We start from the raw sequence: 23,401 nt of genomic DNA, 5'->3' as shown, positions 1-23,401 counted from the left end.
CCGAGTTTGTCCAAGCGTGGACTGTTTCATATTTTTATACGGATCCATTGCCACGTGGAGCCAAAAAAACACCAACACGTACACGGCTCTACAATCAACATGGACGATTTAAAGCGCGGGAAGCGCGCGCATTACTCCACGCACTCGAGACATCCAGCTTCACAAGGCAGAGGTACAGAGAGTCCGAGAGGCACACGCGGCTTTACCTAATCGTTTTCTAGGAAGGAATTCGAAATCCTTGGTAAAAACTAGAAAATCTTCTTCAGCTCCGTTCGACTGATTCGGATGAAATTCTGTGGGTTTGAATTGGGAGTTTACAGGGATCGAATACGAGAAGTCGAAGCGTTTCCGTCCGGTGAGTCGTCTTCGTGGTGAAATTTTTAGTTATTTTTTTTATCAAGAAGAGGAGAAGTAATCTGGAATCTGGATGTCGGTTTGTGTTGTTGTCAGTGTCAGTTTCCCAAGGGAATCCGTCTTTCATGGAAGTTAGGGCAAATGGGACGAGAGACTTGTTTCCTACTCATTATATAGGTTATACCCTTATTAGATTGTTCTCTTGGTTCTGGTGAGGAAAGAAACGTGTCTTAGGCTTGTAGCTTTTCTTCTTAAAAGGTTTGTTTCAGTATTATGAATTGAAGTTTCGTTTATTGCATTTATTCTAAAAAAACTGATTGACTTATGTATCGTAATTCATAATCCATAGAAAGATTGGGGGACCGATGAAATGATATGAGCTAAAATAGACTTGATAATATTTTGTGATTTTTTAGTCGTCAGCGATTCTTTAGTGTCTTTTTTTTTTTTTTTTTTCTGTTTTCGTCTCCGCTTTTTATAAGCAGATTGCATGTTGGGAAAGCTGGTATTTCTTTTCTGTTTTCAGAATTCTGATCGGCCACTATTAGATCTTTTCAGATATTGGTCGTACCTTTTTTTTAACTCGTCATGAAGTTTGGAGAGACGTTTACCGAATATCTCCATGGAGAGCAAGAGCGGTTTCTACACAAATGCTCACATGTAGAATACAAGCGGCTTAAGAAAGTACTCAAGAGCTGTCGGAATTGCAGGACAATAGAGTCGCCATCCTGTGTTAAAACAGAAGTTTTAGAGAGTAATGCTGAAGAAGAAGGGAAGGTTATCTCTCCATGTTGCCAATGTGCATCATGTCCATGTACGTGTTCTCTACAAATTTTAGTACAATAACTTATTTGATGACAAACTAGTAGAATATTTGTTCGCATGTCTGCATCAAGTTCAGCTTTAATTATCTGGGGACATGTTTAATACATTGAGAAACGGTAGCAAGCTGACTGAATTAATTCTGTGACTTTCTAGCATCATAAAGACAAACTCTAGTGAATATGACCCATTTGAAATTTAGCAGATATGACCTATCCATATAATTATATAGACTGTGTATGCTTTCCTGTTGTCTTGGCTTATTGAGTACTGGCAGGTTACCTTATAGTATGGTATTTGGCACTAAAGGTATTTGCTCTGCTTTTGTGCCTTCGTACTAAAATTGCGCCAGCCCCAAGTTAGTGTGACACGGTATCTTGAATCAGGCATTGCTGTTCTCTATTGTTATTAGTTATCATTGTATGATGATCTGTACTATTAAAAAACATAGTACAATTATTTGCTATTAAGTGTACTGAATTCACATCCAAGAGCATAAAACTTCTGATGTTTAGTTGAGTTTTAATTTAGATATAATTAATGCATACGAAGAAGTCATTTAAAAATAAAGATGGCATGTGAAATTGCTTTAACTATTGGTAAAAATAATGTCTCTCCTTTAGTGTGTGATCAGAAGTTCTTTTCTGAATTGATGAAAGAGGCTTCTGAGATTGCTGGATGCTTTCGCACGAGAGTGAGAAACCTCCTTCAACTTCATGTCTCCTCGGGATTGCGTAGATACATGTGGTACCTGCAACATTGTTTTAAGGATGACCAACAGGCCATGATGCAAAAAGGACGGATACTGATGGAATATATTTCTATGAATGCCATTGCCATACGGAAAATCCTAAAGAAGTATGACAAGGTAAAACAATTTTTGGCCTCATAGCTTAATCGACATCTGTAGTATTTACATTTGGTTTACTTTTAGGTTGCTTTCAGCTTTTGTATGTCATATTTATTAATTTATTTAATCTTGTCACAGGTACACAGCTCAGTAAATGGAAGAAACTTTAAGACCAAGATGAGGGCCCAACATATAGAGCTTCTACAGTCACCATGGCTGATTGAATTGGGTGCTTTCTATTTAAATTCCAATGGGTTTGATGATAGCAAATCAGGGGAATTCTCATGCCATTTCTCTTGTGAGTTGAATGAGAGTCAGTCTGTAATGGTGTTGACACTTTCAGACTCTGTGAAGCTTGAGTACAGTTTGACATGTGCTATATGCTTGGTATGCTCTCTCCCTTTTGTCTCTTCTTCTTTGAAATAAGTTGTTTTTGGCCTAGTTTGGCTGATAAAGAAATTGTAGTACTTCACCTCCTATAGGTGATACAGAAGTGTCAGGGTGGTATCCATGTCTTGTAACCAAATCCTGTCATCTGTGCTCACAGGTGAAGTTTGGAAATTTCTTGGCCATCTGCTGAGTGCATCTCTTTTATTTCAATTAGTCCATAACCATGGCTAGAAAAATATCATGATAGTGGCAATTCAAGCCAAGGGTACTTGGAAGTAAGGACACCAACTCCATAGTTAATTGTGTAGTCCTATAAAACTTTCCAGGAACAATGTTTTACTGTTTTGCTTATCATTATGCATAATCTGGCAAAGGTGCCAAAACTCAATCGTTTCATGTCATTTTCCTTAGTATGTGCCCACAGAGACCCAATCTTTTTTTCTTGTAATAATATTTTTCCTTTCTATCTTGGGTATTCTGAAGAAAATGTCTCTTTCTAAACATTAAAATTCTTATTAGGAGCAATTGAACCAATGGAAACCAGATAAGATTTCTAGCTTCAGTTCCATTGAATTACGAATCTGCATATTTTTGCATGAAGGTTTTTGTGAAGGGTCGAATGGTTGAGTTGGTGGTTGTTCCAAAACTTTAATGTGCTTAAATTTTGCTGTAATACCTATAAATCCCTTTTTAATTCATTTTTAAGGTTTATAATGTTTTATATCCTTCTTCATTTACGTGCATTCCCTCTACCATTTAGAAAAGATTACATGCAGTCCTAGTCTTGTCTATATGAGACCTTGTGTCCAACTATTAAACTGCTCCAATCTTACTCTTCTTCAACAGGATACTGTTTTCAATCCGTATGCCCTGGGCTGTGGTCATCTTTTCTGCAAAGCCTGTCTCTGTTCATCAGCTTCTATTCTGCTCTTTCAAGGCCTTAAATCTGCACAACCAGAATCGAAATGTCCTATTTGCAGATCAGTATGTGTTAATTATTTTGTTCCTTTTTTTTTTCTTTTTTTTTTTTGCACCAAATGGTTTGATATGTTCAGAATCACTCATCCATCGTTAGTCAAAGGAATCTTTTGTGTGCTTATTGTGTCCTTGCTCATGATCTACGTCTTATATCAATTAATTGTCTCTTACAGGGAAAATGTCAAACTTTTACCATGTTTGAATTGGTTTCTGTTCTTTTGATTTGTCAATGATGTACTTGTTGGCTGCAGTTTTCTGTGTTAATGGTTTAACAATAACTTCATGGTTAAAGACATCCTGTCTGAAGCAAGATTACACTGTCTATTGTAACAGAATGGTTATTCCATAATGGGTTAGATCTTGCTCCGAAAATTTGAGCTATTTCACCTGATCATGGAAGAAGTTAACAAATTATGGCAACTTTATCTTTCTCGACCTGAGGTTGATCTGTATAGAGACGCTGAAAAAATACTTTTCATGTAATTAATCTGAAGATTATTCCAAAATAGCAGCATACTTTTTAATTCAATCCTTTTTGTCCACACATGTTTTCAGTTCATTCCGTACAATACTTACTAATTAATTTTTAGTGTCTGATAAATAAACTACTTTTAAGTTCCCGGATGAGGTTGGAGTTGAAGGTACTCAAGTGTAGTATAGACTCGTTTTTTAAAACTTAAAAGTGTCTGGTCCAGCAGTTGAGGAAACTCCAGAACTTCAAAGAGTAAAACACGGTGAAAGCCTACAAATTCTTCTTAAAAAGAGTTTCTGAGAATTAATTTTCATTGGATTTGACATTCATTTGCTGAATGCAGGCAACTTAGCTAAACTCTCTGTTCTTCTTAGGATTAACAAACAGTTCAAATTGTTGTTGGAATTTTGTTCCTAACTGTTTATATGCACTTACTCCCCCTTCTTCAAATATTAGCTTTTCCATATGTGAAATATGCAGAATCTGATATTTCGGTATTCTTCCTGCAGACTGGAGTATATGGTGAGTCAGTTCATATGGTAGAGTTGGACTCGCTCTTGAAAAACAGGTGCGGAAAAAACGACTGAAACTACCCCTGATTCTCAAATGATTTTTATACTCTGGTTACTGACATTCTCGATTTCAGGTGCAAGGATTACTGGAAAGAGAGGCTGCAGTCAGAGCGTGCAGAGATGGTGAAACAATCAAAAGAGTACTGGGAATCTCAGACGAAAATCATGATTGGCTACTGAGCAGAAGATTCTGGACTCCTGAAATTGGTTCGTTGGGTTCCTTGTTGGCCTTTTCAACCGGCGTTCACTCGTCGTTATTTTATGTTGCAGCAGTTGATCGAATAATATTTGTTCATTTTTTTCATTTATTCCACAGACGTTTTGTTATAAATCTTCCATGTTACTGATCTGTAATTTCAAAACACTACGATCGAGTTAGCTCAGATCGATCAAAATCGTTATTGCAGTTTTTGTCAAGTGAGTCATTTACAGCATTAGGCTATAATGAACAATTAAGTTATCTCTAAGCGAAGGATATCATAAGTTATCTATTCAACCTCTTATTTAAATATTTTTTTTTTCATGTTTCATCTTATTTAAGATTTAAAATAAAAAACATAGATTTTCATCACTTCAATTATAAGTACTAACTTCTTATCTTATATCCTAAGTAATATATATTAAATATGCTAAACAAAAAATTCTGAAATTCATATAAATAATTAGTTTTGTCTAAATTTGAGTGTTTAAGCATCTTAATTTCCATCACCTTTCAATTTAGCCCTGATTATGCTGACCTGAAAGCCCTCCATGGGTGTTTTAACCCAACGATTCAACCAGCAACTCACCTGACTCGAGTCGGTTTGGAGGGTTAAGCTTGTCCCTTCTGGCGTGAGTCCCCTGACTTTCCCAGAATCTGCTCCGAGTTTGTGCCAAATCCGCCCGAATCTTGATCTTGCTCGGTCAGGCGGGAGTTGATAATAACTGAACCGGAACCCATTAGGGCGGGCCGGGGAAGTTGGTTTGTTTGCTAGGTCATGAACAAAACCATGTTAACCTGGCACACGTGTTGCACAACGTCAGCATTCGAGCTCGACCACAGGATTGGATTTACACGTTTGGACATGTAGAGTCATAAGAAAAAAGACAAAGAACTTAATAGTCAATATGAGAACTTAAGAACTCGTACCAACAGCCGTGATAGACCAGCGGCCGTATGCTTGCGCGACCTCGGCGTCTCAGTCTTTCACCTCCATGGCATTTTCTTCTTTGATCTATCGCGTGAGGTCGTCACTAAAACACAGCTACAGTGTTTTCAGAAGCGCCCCTACCATCCTGCACAGCGGCAGAAATGGCTGTATTTCGGAAGTTGTTAAGCTTAGAGATAGAAGGCCGCCGCACTGGTGGACGAGCTCCGTTATACCTCTCGCTGTTGCACTTTCTGCCGGAACTTTTGCATTTGATCTTAGCTTCTGCGATTCATCTCTTGATCATCGGTGATCTCTCTCTCTCTCTCTCTTTTGTCGTATTAAGATTTTATCAACCAATTGAAAGACGTGATTCCTAGCTGTATCATGATAGATGACGAGTCGAGTTCCGCAGGGAAAGTTTCATTCTTTTTAACGTATTAATTTTTCTCCTTTCTTTCCCTTAAAGTCGACGTTCGAGAGAACTGAAACGGTTTGAACGATGCCTCTGTTTGCTGAATACGGAAAGATTGATCTTATGCTAGTCAGTTCATGGACGTCGCTCTGTCAAAGAAGCAGCATTAAGAAGTTGATTATCAACACAATGAAGCCGTTAACGGCTACTATGTAGTTGCCTTAGACATTTCGTGAAAATCTTTGACAAATTTGTAGCTCTTCCGTTCATTTAAGCGGAGATTATTTGTTGCCTCAAGTTATTGTAGTGTTTTTCTTTCCTCTCCAAGCAATAGGTGGAATAGAATTAATAATTAAATTAATTCTCTAAGTTGTTTTACGTTGTTGTTTTGTTTTGCCTTTTTTGTGCAATGGATATTTATAGAGGCTGATTTAATTGAAGAACTGAATGATTGATGTAGGAGGAACTGTTGATTTTCAAATAATTATACTACAGTAAATCTTTTGCTAAGAAAAGGATTTGGTGAGTCAGAACAGAGGAATGCTTTGAGTTGTTGGACAATCACTTCACTTCTTACAATCTTTTCTTTTATTCCTGTTACTGCTTTATCTTGAAACCATTTGTAATTTGATATTTTTCACCAATCTCAGTACAATATTTGAAGATTTTTTTTTTGTTCGAATAAAAAGAAATACAATATTAAAAATTGAAGACTTCACAAGATGAAATTTAAGTTTCTGTTTCAGGAATTGATGGCTATTGGAATGACAGATTTGATCTTTTAACCATTAAATAAATTACTTACACTGTTTTTTTTCATTTGGCAGCATAATTGGTGAAAAGAACACCACTGACGTTGTAGTTAGAGGCTCTCATAAAGAAGTCCCAGAAGAACTTGTCAGTGAATTGAAAGCTATCTGTGAAGTAATCTCCTAAACTAATATTTGCTCTCTTAAGTATCTTTTTTTTTGTTGGTTAAGTTATTGCAAGATTTTTTTAAGTAACTTATGGGTGGATTTACAGGATAGAATGACCTTGGATTACGATGAAAGGTACTTCCATGGGAAGCCACAAAATAGCTTTCATAAAGCTGTAAATATTCCAGACGTAATTGTTTATCCACGGTATGGTTATATGTTTTGTAATACTTGTATGTTCTTCTTTGGGTTATGCAGTTTCTTCTCTTGGATAGTTATACTTTTTTAATTGACATGATAAGTTATTGGTTTATCTGGCTTAAAACCAATTGCTTGCTCTGTTACCTTTTTTTTTTTTTTAATTCCCTAAAAAAATGGAAGTCAAAGTGAAACAGAGTGCTAGTAATAGAGTAGGCATTATGATTCCTGTGTACAGTATTGATGTTATCTGAAATTAGCTTAAGGCATGAGATTTATGAGATATTGGGCTAGCAACAACTAAGTGTAATAGAGTAGGCATTATGTTTTGTAATACTTGTATGTTCTTCTTTTGGTTATGCAGTTTCTTCTCTTGGATAGCTATAATTTTTTAATGGACATGATAAGTTATTGGTTTATCTGGCTTAAAACCAATTGCTTGCTCTGTTATCTTTTTTTTTTTAATACCCTAAAAAAATGGAAGTCAAAGCGAAACAGAGTGCTAGTAATAGAGTAGGCATTATGATTCCTGTGTACAGTATTGATGTTATCTGAAATTAGCTTAAGGCATGAAATTTATGAGATATTGGGCTAGAACAACTAAGGTGTAGAGGAAGATACGATTGGACTAACAGGCTGAGTTACATGACATATTCACATCTCTACTATAATTGTTACTTGCATGTCGAAAGACCATTTGAGTTTTTTTTCAATGCAAAAAGAGATTATAACAGTTTGAGTGGAAGCGTGCAAGATATAGAAGAATAGAAGCAGTTGACATATTGAATGTATTCTTGTCACCCCTGGGAGCTCTCTTAATAGAATCCTCTTTCTCATTGTTATTAAAAAAAAAAAAAAAAAAAAGATACGGAAAAGTCTGAGAGTTATAAGTCAGTTCTACCTATTATGAAAGTAGTTTGTTACTCAGTTTCTCGGTTAATTCGAGTTAAAATTCAGATCACTTGTTCCTTCTTTAGCTCACATCTTGCATTTATACTAAACTCTTGCTATTTTCCAGAAAAAATAAAGAAAAATAAGTCAGATGGTTAGTGATTTTTTTTTATGTTAAATTAGTTTGGTTTACTCAATGTCAGTGTCTAAATCAAAGTCTTAGTTTTAGACAGTGAAAGTCAAATAGATAGTCAAACTCTTTAAGTCTTAATTTTATTTCGTTTTTGGTGTTTTAGTAGTCTCTGTACTTTCAAGGGTTTCAGGAAAAGTAGCTGTGGAAAAGTTCAATAAGTCTACAACAGTAACAGATTCACAAGTTTTTTTATCTCTCTTTTGTCAATTTTCTTCTTTCTATCCTGTATCTTGTGTCTCTCCTCCTTTAATGCCCCTCTAATTTCTTGATGTTATGTTTACTTTCATGAAAAGGCCATAAACATGCATGTAAAGAAGTATTAATATGGGCTTTCTATTATTGATTTTTGAAATTTGGAATCTCTTTCTTCATACCATACAAATGTTGTTCCTTTGAAATAGACTGTCTTCTATACCTAACTAATTCTTGAATTTGCAGGTCAGAGGGTGAAGTTTCTCAGGTAGTAGCTGCATGTAACAAGTATAAGGTGTGCCTCTTTTCCAAAATAATTAAATCAAAAGGAAAGGCATTTATTGAACGTTAGTCTTTAAGAGAGGAATGAATTATTAACTCCCTTTTTCAAACATAAGGATGCTCTAGAGCATTTAAAAATGTGATAGAAAGACTTTACTTTGCATAAGATGATGGCTAGGTTAGTCAGGCTATGTTCGAAGGTTAGTTAAGTAGATAGGAAGGGGGAACTAAGTTTGGCTGGACTCTGGTCCAATAGCCATTGCATGACTTTCCACTTTAAGACCTGTTCCCAAAATAACTTTCCAAGTAATATATTGGATTTTCTAATCTTAGGTCTCTGTAAGACTATTCTTGACACTCTTCCTCACATGTGATCATGTTTATGGCTCCAACATGTGGACATTTTTTTATGGAAACCCACATGTAGGTATTCATTCTAATACTGAGTTAAAGTTGGGTTCAGGTGCATTCAAAAATTGCTAATCGAAGTTAGGAAACCTCTTCCCAAGTATCAAGTATGGATCTTTGCAATCTTGTGTCCACGTGGAACTTTGGTTAACAATCTCTAGGTTAGTGGCCAAAGTTCTAGAACTGATAGAAACTTAGCTCTTGTTTGCATGAAACCGAAAATTGCTATTCTGTGATTCTTGGACTTGCATCAGGCAGCAACTAATGTAATCCCTGCCTTTTGCAACCCTTTTTACACTATTGTTAGTCTACCTTTAAGAGCATTAAAAATCTCAATACTAAGTGTTTGAGACAGATGCTGAATGATTTTTTATTTTTAAAAACTGAACACCTAATCACTAGATAGTTAGGTATGATTTTCAGCTGGATTGGCACATGATAGACAGATGCTGAAAAGGACTAAAGCAAAATTCTTTAAGTCAACTATTAGAGTGATCATGCTTCATGCAGTGCAGTGTCAATCAATGAAAAATTTCCTGATACAGAGATTAGGATGACAGATTTGAGAATGCTTCCATGGACCTGCAGCAAAAATAAGAAAAATAGTTAGAAATAAATGTACTAGTGGACTACCGTAGTGCCAATAGATGAAAAAAAATGGATAAGAGTTACTTGACATGGTGTGCATTTGTTCAAAGAGTCCTGGTAGTATACTGATTAGAAACTCTGGCTGAGGGATGTCAACAAATTGGGAGGATTTGTGCATGGTCAACAGAGCCCCAGTAAACTGGTTAGAAGGGTTCTGTGAATGTTGGTTGAGGCACTAATGATAAATAGAGAGGGGCCATGTAGTTAACCCAAATAGGTTTCAACTAGGCTCTGAAGGTGATGATACACTATTCTTTTAAGAATTCATGCATCTGTTACAATGGCTGTTCAAATAAGTGCTTATACTGCTTTTTCCGTAATCAAACAGGTTCCTATTGTACCATATGGTGGGGCAACATCTATTGAGGGGCACACCTTATCTCCTCATGGAGGTGTGTGCATTGACTTGTCACTGATGAAAGTATGCATCGTTATCCTTACATGTTTCCTCACTGAACTGAAATACGTTCTCTGGTATTTTTTACTTCTTCTTTTATTGTTATTATTTGAACAGCTGTTCTCAGCTGCAAATGCACTCTGGAGTCCAGTTCCCATTGTGTATTTGGTGAAATTTTCACAATTGATAAAGAGCTTTACTATATTCTGAAAGTCACTATCTTGTTATTTCTCTCGTTTTATTAATACATCTTTTTCAAAAAAATAAAATAAATAAATTCTGAAAGTCTCTTCTTAATTTTGAGTCTGTGGTGGCTATCTGATAAGCTTCTAGTTGAATCCCAATGTTTTCTATGACACTGTTAGGAGCACCCACGCATGTGGTTATCTGGTCAATTATGTGATCAATTTTTTTTTCAAAGAAATTGAGAAGAGGGAGTTCATCAATGGGACCAGGATAGGGAATTTTGTGAGCACATGCAAAAATCATAGTATATGATCAATGTAAATAGGCCACCTAAAACATCACTGAACTCAAACAAATATCGTGACCTACCTGGTGAGGTTTAAAATGCACTTATATAAATAATATCCTAAAAAGAAATAGCTTTTCTGAAACTGAACTTCTACAAACACCTTTGCAGTTCATGGACAAACTCAAGGAGATTGAAGATGTATCATGAAGAAGAAAAATAAGAAAAAAATTCTTCTGAAAGAAACACAATAAACCTTCACTAAAGATCCAGTTAGAATTTTTGTTCTTTGTTGTCCCTAAACAAATCTTTTGATATTGGCTATCTTCTTCTTCTTTATGTAACTTCTCAAGATGTCTTAATAAATAAATTTGGGTGAATTATCTTCCAATATAGCGTCTGTATTAATAATAGACTGAGTGAAGTGTATTGCTATAGTAAATTTGTCATCAAGTCTGTCTTGATAGCTACAAACCTAACTAATATCATTTGGACAGAAACGTTCTCTTATTTCTTTGTCATTACGTGGATTTATTTTTGTGCTCAGAGTATCAAATCACTGCATGTTGAGGACATGGATGTGGTTGTCGAGCCAGGAATTGGATGGATGGAACTTAATGAGTATCTGAGACCTTATGGCCTTTTCTTCCCACTTGATCCAGGTTAACTGATTAGATCCTTTACCTTTTTGTTGGCTGTTTCATTTTGTTTCATTTTCATTTATTTACTTTATATTTTTAAACTGTACTATTTAACCTTTAGAACTTTGTTAGGTACCAATACGCCAAAACTTCCAGAGCTGATAGAACCTAGAAAGTTAGGCCCTTAAACCTATCCCATACTAGGCTGGCCCGTCCTGGCTCCCATACCCCAGGTTTGGCCTCACAAGACCATAACAATCCGCCACGCTTATGTGCCGACGTCCACGGTGGTCCACTTTATGTCGACTCCCTCTCTGAACCAGGTACTTTTCACCTTTGTGACGGCTTTCACTATGGCACCGGGTAGGCCTTTCCATAGGTTGCCCTTCCGGGATTTGAACACGTGACATGGTGCCTATTCTGATACCAAATATTAGTTATATACACCAAAAGCTCCAGAGTTGATGGAACATGGAAAATTAGGCCCTTAAACCTATCCCATACTAGGTTGGTCCAACACTGTGCTCATACCCCAGGTTGAACCCCACAGGACCATAACAAACTTTCCCAGGATATCCACTAAATGTTCTTGCTGTCAATGAGTGTTCTCTGTTCACCTAAATTTCTAAGGCCAATCATTTTATGTCAACATCACCTAGGAAATTGCTCAAGGCTATACAAGCAAAAAGCATGAAGGAGCTGTAAATTACTTTTCTGTGCGTGTATGTAATGATGCAAACTAACATAGTATGAAATAACTTGGATGATGACAGGGCATGTATGTAAAAGTAAAAAACTGCTAAACAACCTCAAAATTCTCAACCCAGCTTCACTTGTGCTCATATTAATATCTGCTTTTGCTATGCATCTCTCTCTCTCTCTCTCTTTATATTTTTGGATTATCTTATATTTCATTAGCTAATATGGAATAATAAACATTTAGAGGTATGGCATCAACTGCTAATAGAGAATGGGAAGGACTCCCTAACTACCCCTACATAGTATGAAAAAGCTTGGATGATAATAGTGCATGTATATAAAGTAAAAAATTGCTAAGCTACCTCAAAATCCTCAAGTCAGCTTCACTTATTTGAGGCTATATTAATATCTCCTTGCTCTCCACCATATTTATTTGTTTTTTTTGGAAACACATGGAGTATCTCAGTAACAGATAAAGAATAATATACATAGAGACATGGCCTTAACTGCTAACAGAGAATGAGAAAGACTCGCCAACCACTAGGGTAGGTTGCAAGACTCAGCTTTATTGAGTTCAACTGGGATACAATTGGCAGCATGAGTGTGCTGCCAAAGTACTTGTAGGATACACTACTTGAATTTCATGAATTACATGCTTGAGCGTCCATGGAGGAGGGTTTTGCTTTCACTACCAGTTAATGAAATACATGCTTGAACTACTACTGGGCTTAAGAACGTCTGATGCAAAGAGCTTTGTTCCTATACAAATGTTGAGTCCCCACCTCTATTCTATAAAGCACAAGTTACCACCTCTATGATTTCAGTCGAGATTGCTAATTACTTTGCTACCTGCTGGATGCCATCATGTGTAGGTAAGGTTAGGCGATCTATGTCTCTTTTCTATGACTGGACCCACATGATGCCCTCTGAAGCTCTCCAACTTTTGGTGCCTGAATGTCTGAAATACATGATAAGAAAAAATGTGACATGGCCAGGATCGACCTGTACGCAGAATTATACATTTGGGGGACTGATTTTTTTGCATCCTTGCTTACAGGCCCTGGTGCAACTATTGGTGGCATGTGTGCTACCCGTTGCTCTGGTTCTCTTGCTGTAAGGTTAGATGATTTCACTTTGTTTATGCATGAGCATAAAACTCTATAGATGATTTTCACCGTTGACTTATATATGGCTTTCATGCACGATTCTGGTGTTACAATTTTGACTTGTCTATCAGCGTGATTCTTGTAGAAATTTTATATTGTCATGCACTGCCAATAAAATGATAGCAAGTCGCTACCTAGAAACCATGAAAGAGTTAGAAAGCAGCATAAAGAGGAATCTACGCTTAGAAAGTAAAATAGAGGGAGAAGAGAATGGCATGAAGTGCTAGGAATGGTTAAATAAAAAGTAAAGATTAAAGAAGATAGAGAGAAAGGAGAGTTGTGCACGACCTCCCAGTCTTTATAACTTAGTGGGAGTTGTGTAAAAGGACAAGAATGCCCCTTGTGCACTTACATGCCTATAATTCAACATATATTACTCCAATTACATGAAATGCATCTGTGGACACTTCAACATTTACTGATCATGATATTGTCATCACTAGGCATTACAGACAAGGTAAAATTACCAAACTTCATGTAATCTTTCAACAGGTTCAAATCATTCTAGCAATCTGTGTTCCCTCTTTTATTACATGTAAGACCTACTTAATTCACCAAAATGTGAAAAACAGTAATGCTCTTTAAACCTTTGTAAAAAAAACTGTAAATAGAAAAGATGAAAATATAAATGGAATTATATTTCTAGATCTGCTAATCATTTAGCGGATGCCCAGGCTAAACTAGGCGTCTTTCTCCAACACCTTGTTGTGGAAGGAGGCCCTGTTTAGCAAGGTATTGTAATCTCTCTTTTCTTTTAATATAGCTTACACATCTTATTTTAAAAAAAAGAAAAAAGAAAAGAAAAGGTGAAACTATAGGAAATTAAATGAGAGCTAGCAAGCTTATTTTCTTTTTTAAAATTTGAAATATCATCTTATCTTTATTTAGTGAGAGCTACCGAGCTATTTTCTTTTAAAATTTTGAAATATCATCTTATCTTTATTTAGTGAGAGCTATGAAGCTTATTTAGTAATTCAAGAGAAAAAATATCTTATATTCTTTTGGCTTTCTAATTTACATTTCAATCTGCAGGTATGGAACCATGCGTGACAATGTCATCAATCTTAAGGTTTGTTAAATCGCTCTCTCTCCCCTCCCCTCCTCCTCTCCCCCTCCACCCCCCTCCTTTTGTGCCCTTTGTTGCACATGTTCTCAAATATTTTTCTCTTCAGGCTGTTTTAGCAAATGGAGAAGTCATCAAGACGGCATCTCGTGCTCGAAAGAGTGCTGCAGGGTTAGTCTTCATTGGCTTCTTTGTCCAGAAAAGTATGTTCTGGATTGGCACTATTAATGAAACTGGCTCAGTATGAAATCTTGTTATGTCTGAAATAAATGGTACATTGCTAGGATGTTTTACAAACTTCTCTCATTTTTTTATGCTTTAATAAAGTATATATGTTATAGTTTTAGCATCCTTCCAGTTATGGTCTTCATGTTGCATGATTTGTTTCTTAGATGTTCCATTTAACATCTAAGTAAAGAAACAGGTCCATACGATTGACATGTAGTTATTGTTTTCTTTCCTCCACTTCTTAGATATGATTTGACACGCTTAATGATTGGAAGTGAAGGCACCTTGGGTGTCATAACAGAAGTGACTTTGCGACTTCAGAAAATTCCCAAGTACTCTGTGGTAATCATTTCCTTCTCCCTTACTCAGGCAGGCAGACCATATATATGCCTTATCGTACAAAATGTACAGTACATGGGGTCCCACGGTTCTGCTGTACTCTGTGGTAATAAAGTCTATATGTTTGTATGATTTTATTTTATTTTTGTTCTCGAAATGGTGAAGTTTATTAAAAAGTAATGAATGCATAATCATACAAGAAGGGAATTAACCCACACAGGGAGAAACATCCCCTGTTACAAGGCCATGACATCTGGTTTATATCAGCAGTATCTATCATTCGAAACTCGATATTAAGAATAGTGATAATGCTAAAGAAATTGTGGTCTAATTATTCATTTGATCAGTACATATTTGATATGCAATATGACCTGTCTTTATTTCAGTTCCTACAAGAATGTTGAATTTATGGAAAAAAAAATACTTCATTGACTTCATTAACTTATTATAATCAGAGTACATGAACTTCTATTTATAATAGAGGAAGGTAGTAGAGTCCAATTACAATAAAACTACCTTTGTCCCAATTTCACCCAAACTCTAACACTTAAAGATACGTCTTAGCATAATTAAATAACTCAATATAGATAAAAGACAAACATAACTCAAACTAGAACTCTTCTAGGATGTGACCATAAGATAAAGATGTCTTTGTGAGTCCTTCTTGATCTTCCAACTTATGTGATAAGGATACCAGCTCGTGGTAATCATGGTGGGTCATACTTCTTATGTGCTTGGGCCCATCTTGTGGCTTTTCTTAGCCATGTGGCCCATCTTATAATACTCTTAGATATGTAGGTCTTCCTTGATCGTGTGGGCTTGGGCCTATCTTCCAACAAAGAATTAAGTAGATTTAGCATTCAATATTAAGTAATCTAAATAGTGTTAACTTTGTAAATTGGATGAATGTTCACTCCTCAAAACTTCATGTAAACCTGATGTTTTCTACATTTTCTAAGAAACTGTTTTGTGTTTTCTCTTATTCCTATACACGTGTTTGTGTATGAAATTATTTTTCTCAGGATTTCCACCTCATCCATGAATAGTGATGCCTATTCAGATATATTAAATTCAGATATTAATATATCTGAAGAAACAACATGGCTAGATCCAGTCATTGGCTAGCAGCTGCTTGTTCATTCTGCAAAAAACTTTATTATATAACTTTCTGAAAAGCAAAGAAAAATACTTGAGCCATTCAAGAAAAGTAAAAAAGACTTTTCAAGAAAAAGAAAAGAAATGGAGATGGTATTCATGAACATGTGTGCCTGATAAATCAGATTGTTGTTGTTGCAGGTTGCAATGTGCAACTTCAGTACAATTAAGGATGCAGCTGATGTTGCCATAGCTACAATGCTCTCTGGTATTCAGGTAGAGTACTACCACATTTATATTTCTTTTAAGGTACTGTTATTGTGTGAGAAATGATTTTCCATCCATTTTGATAAATGGGCTAAGTGTAGCTCTAGTATCATGTTAAATTGGTTTGGTTCCATCTAAAATGACTGGCCAATGATAGGAGGCCGCTTCCATGTGATTTGTCTTGGATTTTCCAAAGACAGCAACGTGGGACTTTTACCTGCTAACTCACCCTCTTACATCCGAGGCCAACAGAACAAATAGGTAAATGGGCCTGAACGTGTAGGAAACAGATGGGACATATGACAGAGAAAAGGGCTTGGAATAGCTCTGTTGTCATGATAAATTGGGCTGGGAGCAGATCTGGTACTGAGTTGGTTTCTCTAATGTTGGAGGCATATTCTCAATTTATAAGTGTAGTATCTTCCAAGCTCAAAGATTGGGTGGTACATGTTCATCTATTAATATAGGCCCTTCAGTTTCATAACTAGGAGATCGCCTTTGGATCTTTTAGAATTCCCATAAGCAGCACCTGTCAACTCAGTAATATCTGGGAAATTTATCCTTCAGTATATGATAATTCAGACAGCTCTTGGTAAAACAAGTTGCCCATGAAGGTGTTTGAGTAATGCAAAAATTGATCTGAAAATTGTTGGTACCATATCCAGTTTTTTTATGAATGTCTGCTCTATATAATCACCTAGACGAGTCATTTTTTTTTCTTTTTATCTGCTTAGGTTTCTAGGGTGGAACTTTTGGATGAAGTTCAAATCAAGGCTATCAATATTGCAAATGGGAAGAACCTGCCTGAGCTTCCAACTTTGATGTTTGAATTTATTGGGACAGGTAATTCATCAATATTTTTTTTTCACTAGCTATCTGCTTACAAATAGGCCTTCACCATCATGCAAAGATAGTATATGGTTCAACTGAATGGAAGCTCCAGTGGATTTAGTTGGAAGAAAGGTGACTTACCTAACTTCACATTTCCCTCTGAAGGAGAGTATATAGTTTTCCTACCATTGTAATTGAATTCAAGGTTCTGATTAACTATCTCTTGGGCTTCCAAACTGTCAATACTTGTTTTAGACCTAATCCATGCAATAGTTTTTTTTTTTTTTCATTGGATGATTTTACAAGGAGTTCTTATTGTGCTTCACAATTCAGATTAATGATCTACCTTTTTCATTGACATATGTTGAATCAATACTTCTCTGTTATCATCTAATTTATTTGTTCTTTTTGTTGTTTATGATTAAATATTCTTATGTACCAATGAGTAATTTTGTACTTCTTTTATCAGAGGCATATTCACGGGAACAGACATTGCTGGTTCAGAAGATTGTTGGTGAGCATAATGGCTCTGATTTTATATTTGTAGAAGATGTTGAAGCTAAAAAGGAGTTGTGGAAGGTAAAAACTCTACTTGCTGCATTTGTTTTGATTGGCAGCTGTACTTTAGCCATTTCACTCTGTAAGAAGTAGAGTCTTTCATTAAATTTGAGCTGTTCAAGGCACAACACAGGTAGGGATGGCATCAAGTCGAGCCAAGCTTGAACTTGTGTAGGTTTGAGCTTGGCTTGACCTTAAAACTTCAAGCTTGAGTTCGAGCTCAGCGTCGTGCCTTAAATTGAACTCGAACTCGAACTCGAACTCGAGCTCAAAATATATTTAAAACTACAAAAATAAAATAAATAAATAAAGAGGATATGTTGATGGGCTTGGTACCATTGAACTGCATGTTATCGTAGAGGAGTCCAAGATTTTTCAATGGAGCATACTAATGTACATTAGCCAACTTAATAGACCTAAAAGAAAGAGCAAACCCCTCCATCAATAGTGTTTATTCTATTGGCCAGCAATAACATTAGATGTTGAGGGACTCAAATGGGCTGAACGACCAATCGTCTTTGAGAGGTAAATAAGAGCATTCATCAACCAACTAAAGAAGAAACTAACGAGAGCAATTAGAGTAAAAAGTATTTTCTTAAAAAAAATTATATTAACGAGCTGGCTCACGAGCTAACAAGTCTAGCTTGGCTTGTTATACTTAACAAGCCTTATTTCAAGTTTGAGCCGAGCTCAAGTAAAAACTAAACTGAGCCGAGTATTTTTTGAATCGAGCTCGAACGGTTTGCAAACCAATTTGGCTTGGTGCACCCTTAGGCACAGGAACACTGGGACACCAGTAGATCTAATCTTGGCCCCACCTCAAGGAGGACATCTTAGAAATGATTCATGGTTTCTTCAGAAATGGGGTCACCTTCCGCAGTATCGGTGCGTCATTCATTGCCTTAGTCCCGAAGAAGGCTAGTGTTAAGAGGCCGGAGGATTTTCGACCAATCAGTCTCGTCACAAGCGCCTACAAAATCATTGCTAGAATTCTGGCTCATCGTCTAAAAGATCTTCTTCCAACTGTCATACACAGAGGGCAAGGTGTTTTCCTAAAAGGAAGAGAGATTTTAGACTCCACTATGGCTGCACATGAGCTTATTGATCATTTTTGGCGTAATGAAGATCCTAGAATTGTGCTGAAACTTGATTTAGAAAAGGCTTTTGATAGAGTCACAATTGGATCCTCCTCGACGAGATCATGGGAAAAATGGGTTTTGGAGAAAGATGGAGATTTTGGATCAGGAGTTGTGTGGGCTCGACCTCATATTCTCTTCTCCTAAATGGCACAATCTGTGGGTATTTCAAAGGGTCCAGAGGAATTAGACTAGGTGATCCGATCTCCCCTCTTCTTTTCGACATGATCGGTGAATTTCTCTTTACTATGTTTTACTCGGCAATCAATCTCGGATGGCTTCCTCTAATCAGCCCTCAAGAAGCTTTTGATATCCCTATCCTTCAGTATGCAGACGATACTATCATATTTGGGATCGGTAACATTGAGGTTACCAGAAAGATCAAAACGATTTTGGGTCTTTTCGAGTTAGCATCAGGCCAGAAAGTCAATTGGGGAAAGACCTCTCTAATGGGGTTTAATGTTAGCCCTGAGCTTCTTACAGAGATGGCTAGTATATTTGGTTGTACAACAAGTCAATTACCGACCACATATCTTGGCCTGCCACTATTCAACGACCGCATCTGCAAAAGTCTTTGGAATCCGATGGTTGAGAGGAATGAATCCCGGCTGGCAACTTGGAAAGGGTGGTTACTTAGTAAGGCGGGGAGGCTCACCCTTCTCAAGTCTTGCATTGCAGGTATTCCAAATTATTCACTATCTTTTATGCCCTGTCTTGCATCCATATGTAAGAGAATGGATAAACTCAAAAGAAGATTTTTATGGAGAGGATCGAGTGATACTTTTACATATCACCTGGTCAAATGGGATGAAGTCTGTTTGCCAAAAAATTTGGGTGGCCTAGGGATTTAGAAATCCAAAGATATGCCCCAAGCTCTGCTTCTTAAATGGTTATGGAAAATCAGTACTTATTCCTCAAATCTTTGAAAGGAAATGGTTATCGCCAAGCTTGGGGGTATTACTCATTGGTGGATATCAGAGGGAAATCAGAGAGGTTTATCTTCAATTTGGAGAGCACTATAACTACTTCCAAAATTTTCAGCTGCTTGCAGATTCTAATGTTGGAAACGGTAGGTCCCTCAAATTTTGGGATGATTTATGGATGGGGCAGGAGCCGCTACAGAATGCCTTCAAAAGCTTGTTTCTCCTATCCAGCCGTAGGAATATATTAGTAACAGATGCTTTCGAGGGGGGTGGTATGAACTTTCATCCTAGAAGAGGTCTTTCGGACTCTGAGGCACTAGAGGCCAGTCAACTGATGGACTCTATAACTGCGGTAAAAATTCGTCCTTTGGTGGCAGACAAGCTCGTTTGGTGGCCAGAGAAAAAAGGCATTTTCTCAGTATCATCTGCATTCAGTTTCATCAATGGCTGGAATGCTCCTCATCAGGATCATGAGATCTTTTTTGTATGGCGTCTGTGTGCTCCTCCTAAGATTAAATTCTTCATGTGGAGTGTTTGTCACGACAAGAGTCTCTCGGCAGACGTGCTTAGAAGAAGAGGTCACCCCTCAGTAGACCCCTTATGTCCTCTTTGCAATATAGAAGCTGAGTCCACAAGTCACATTCTGCTTCAATACATCTTCTCATGGAAGGTGTGGACATCCATACTTAGCATGTTTGGGATTCAATTCTGTATGGTAGCCGATTTGCTCTCATTCAGTAAGTTGCTACTTGGTATGTCCCTTCCTGGTCTCAGAAAGGTGATGCTCTTGGCTTGTGCTAGTTTCATATCGTGGGGTCTATGGAATGAGCGCAATCATAGAAGGTTTGAAGGTAAAATCGAATCTGCGGACCGGGTGGCGGATCGAGTGGTAGGGCATATTTATTCTTGGCTCCTGACGAAGAAGTCTTTCTCCTCATTTTTGGGGACCCCTATCTGTGAGAACTGGTTTAATTTGGCTAGGATGCACTCGAGGACAAATGTCCGGACTATGCAGGAATGGATCCCTCCTGATCTTGGTTACCTTAAGTTGAACTTTGATGATTCTTCTCTTGGTAATCCCGAGCTCTCTGGATTCGGCGGGGTTATCTCGGATCACCTAGGCAACCAACTTTACTAATATGCTGGCCCTTTAGGAATCACCGACTCTACGTCTGCGGAACTTCATGGTCTCCTCAATGGGCTCCGCGTTTTCAGAGATAAGTGCACAGGTCCCCTCCATATTGAAAGGGACTCGAAGGTGGTCATTGGATGGTGCGAGCGTGCATCCCCTCCCCCGTGGCGCCATTGGGACATTTTTTGGGAGATTATTGAAATTTGTTCATTTTTATCTTGTATTTGGTCTCACATTCCGAGATCCGCAAATTCGGTAGCTGATGTGCTTGCTAACCACGGAGCTACCCTACAATCGCTGGTTGTCAGGGAGATGCTCCCCTCTTTGTAATTTCTGTATTTTCTTGTTTATCTATATATATATATATATATATATATACATCTTTTTCAAAAAAAAAAAAAAAAAAACCAGTAGATCTAATCTTCTTCAGTACCACCTGCAGAATGGTTGCCCAGATTTTATGATTTGTCTTTTTGTTTACTCACATCTCAATATGCCATTTAAAGAAGAAAAATATTTTTAGTTAGAATTGCTGAACATATGCACCTCTGGTGTTGCTTTTCTTTTTCCTTCAAGTTGTGTAGCCTAACCGGGTCTTTCTGTTGTGCACAGATAAGGAAGGAGGCACTGTGGGCTTGCTTTACCATGGAACCAAACTTTGAAGCAATGATTTCAGTGAGTTTTTTATTTGACTATTTGTGGCCCATTCTAAATAAAATGATCACTTATAGTTAGGGAATTTTTGTTCCAGTGTGCAATTCTACTAGTTTGAAAACTCTGTTAAGTAAGAAAGCCAATTCAATAAAAGTATTCTGAACACATTATTTGTGACTCCAATTAAAGTCTTAGTTATGTATGACTCGTCGCTGATCAATATGTGTGAGGTGTGATCCTTCCACTAATCTGTGTACAGGATGTTTGTGTTCCCTTATCCCGACTAGCAGAATGCATTTCTGTTTCCAAGAGAGAGCTTGAGGATTCACCACTGGTGTGGTATGGGTATTCTTGATCACTAATAAGATATCTTAGTATTTTTCTCTCTATATATATTTGAAGTTTCTGATTCAATGGAGGTTACGCTTTGAAGTATGCAGTAGATGCAGAAAGCAAATGTTCTTATTTAGAGAATGTAATAGAACCAACTTCACCTTTGCACCCGAGGAAAATTATTGTGCCAATATTGTGGTTCCCAACCCACACTTTTTCCTTTATTTACTCTAAGTAAGAGTAAGAGAATGTGAGCCTATATGCTTTTAGTACCATTTAAGTAATATACAAAGAAGAGCACATAACATTCTGATTATCCACTTGTAAGTCTCAACAGGTAACACTCTATACAATTATTCCTTACCGAATTGTTTTGAATCTGGTTCTGGCCCAGCAATCATTCCTTTCTCTGCTATTTTACAGGGAGTTGGTCTGGCCATGAGTTTAAATAGACTGCTGTTTCTTAACATACCATCAATGTTACTTCCTTGCCTGCTCTCCAAGATTTGATAAAGTGTCTGATTCTCTTTTTCTCTATTCTTCTTTTTTTTTTTTTAATAATAAAACTTTTCAAACACCAGTTCAGTCATTGCTCATGCTGGTGATGGCAACTTCCATTCGGTGATTCTATTTGATCCTAATAACGATGAACATCGGCATGAAGCAGCGAGACTTAACCACTTCATGGTCCACACGGCTTTGTCTATGGAAGGTACTTATAATATATTGGAAGCTATGATTTGGTATGAAACAAAATATATTTCAAAATCATTCTCTCTGGATTCTTAATGATATTCATTGTCACAGTAGAACAGAGTATTTCACCGACATGTTGTGTGTGGCCCCATACTTGCAGCAGCACTGGTGGTGTCAGAAAATTGAATAGAAATGCTACAAAGAAAAAGCCTGATATATATTTCACAGGACTTTCATGTCATTGCTGTGATTAACTTATTTTGCCCATGATTGAGCAGGAACTTGCACTGGAGAGCATGGCGTTGGAACTGGAAAAATGAAGGTATATATATATATATATATATATTTATATTGCTTAGAAGCAAAAAAAAGCATAAATGAATTAAGTATGGAAGAAATACTTACAGTTATTATAAGAATCCATTCTGGGAGATCGCTATTGAAGTTTCTCAATATCTGCTTTCTTAGTACCTTGAAGAAGAACTTGGCATGGAGGCTCTGAGGACAATGAAGAAAATCAAGGATGCGTTGGATCCGAACAACATCATGAATCCTGGGAAGCTCATCCCACCCCATGTTTGTATCTAAAATGTAAACCAATTCTACTAATACTCATTTTGTAGCTTCTTCCGTCCTTGTATTATCTGGATGTTTACCCTGATTTTCTTCTGTTAATTGGTCAACATTGTTCTAATCATTATGCTGTCCATGCAGCTATTCTCTTATATGACAAATCTGAAGTGGGAAGAGTAAGTTTCAGTAACTCGCAAATGATTTTACTAGCTTCTTTCTGGTACGATTGCTTCACCCATTCCCAATTTTGATTGGATCCTGTAACATATACTGAGGCAGTGATTTAATAAACTTCTATCCAGATGAAAAAGGTGGGATCCACCTCGACTGATTTTTAGACTGTTCTTTGTGGATAGTACTGCCGCTTGTAAAGCTCGAAAATATCTAATGCCAAATGCAAAACGCCAACTGCAAAAGCCTACAACTAAAAGTTGCTTAACTTCAATAAATCCAAGACTCCAAACCTAAAAGCAGGCAGCATTTAACTCA

At 37.0% G+C, this 23,401-nt stretch overlaps 2 protein-coding genes across 4 annotated transcripts; both read left to right on the top strand.

The window, feature by feature from the left end:
* The first annotated feature begins 158 nt into the window (after positions 1-158).
* LOC137934934 (probable E3 ubiquitin-protein ligase BAH1-like) lies at positions 159-4,905 on the top strand. Of its 3 annotated transcripts, none has more exons than XM_068779528.1 (7): positions 159-355; positions 913-1,168; positions 1,800-2,044; positions 2,165-2,413; positions 3,263-3,400; positions 4,376-4,434; positions 4,513-4,905. In XM_068779528.1, exons 2-7 carry the CDS (start codon positions 943-945, stop codon positions 4,616-4,618), a joined length of 1,023 nt encoding a protein of 340 aa, XP_068635629.1. In that variant the 5' UTR covers positions 159-355; positions 913-942; the 3' UTR covers positions 4,619-4,905. The 3 variants fall into 3 exon arrangements, with proteins under 3 accessions (XP_068635629.1, XP_068635630.1, XP_068635631.1); XM_068779529.1 differs by having other exon boundaries at positions 903-1,168; XM_068779530.1 differs by lacking the exon at positions 159-355 and having other exon boundaries at positions 1,021-1,168; positions 1,811-2,044.
* A 704-nt stretch (positions 4,906-5,609) lies between these two features.
* Positions 5,610-23,228, top strand: LOC137967167 (D-lactate dehydrogenase [cytochrome], mitochondrial). Its single transcript, XM_068813635.1, has 19 exons — positions 5,610-5,874; positions 6,808-6,904; positions 7,004-7,104; positions 8,618-8,666; positions 10,038-10,130; positions 11,126-11,240; positions 12,976-13,036; positions 14,117-14,153; positions 14,257-14,318; positions 14,621-14,717; positions 16,011-16,085; positions 16,811-16,919; positions 17,377-17,486; positions 21,269-21,331; positions 21,570-21,649; positions 22,225-22,355; positions 22,618-22,661; positions 22,808-22,930; positions 23,054-23,228. Exons 1-18 carry the CDS (start codon positions 5,633-5,635, stop codon positions 22,925-22,927), a joined length of 1,686 nt encoding a protein of 561 aa, XP_068669736.1. The 5' UTR covers positions 5,610-5,632; the 3' UTR covers positions 22,928-22,930; positions 23,054-23,228.
* Positions 23,229-23,401: the final 173 nt, after the last annotated feature.

Source organism: Aristolochia californica, unplaced genomic scaffold (assembly GCF_029961685.1).
Source record: "Aristolochia californica isolate CCGP_79_NKW_82.1479 unplaced genomic scaffold, dmAriCali1.0.hap1 SCAF_6, whole genome shotgun sequence".
Classification (NCBI taxonomy): domain Eukaryota; kingdom Viridiplantae; phylum Streptophyta; class Magnoliopsida; order Piperales; family Aristolochiaceae; genus Aristolochia; species Aristolochia californica.
This window is presented reverse-complemented; position numbering and strand designations above follow the sequence as displayed.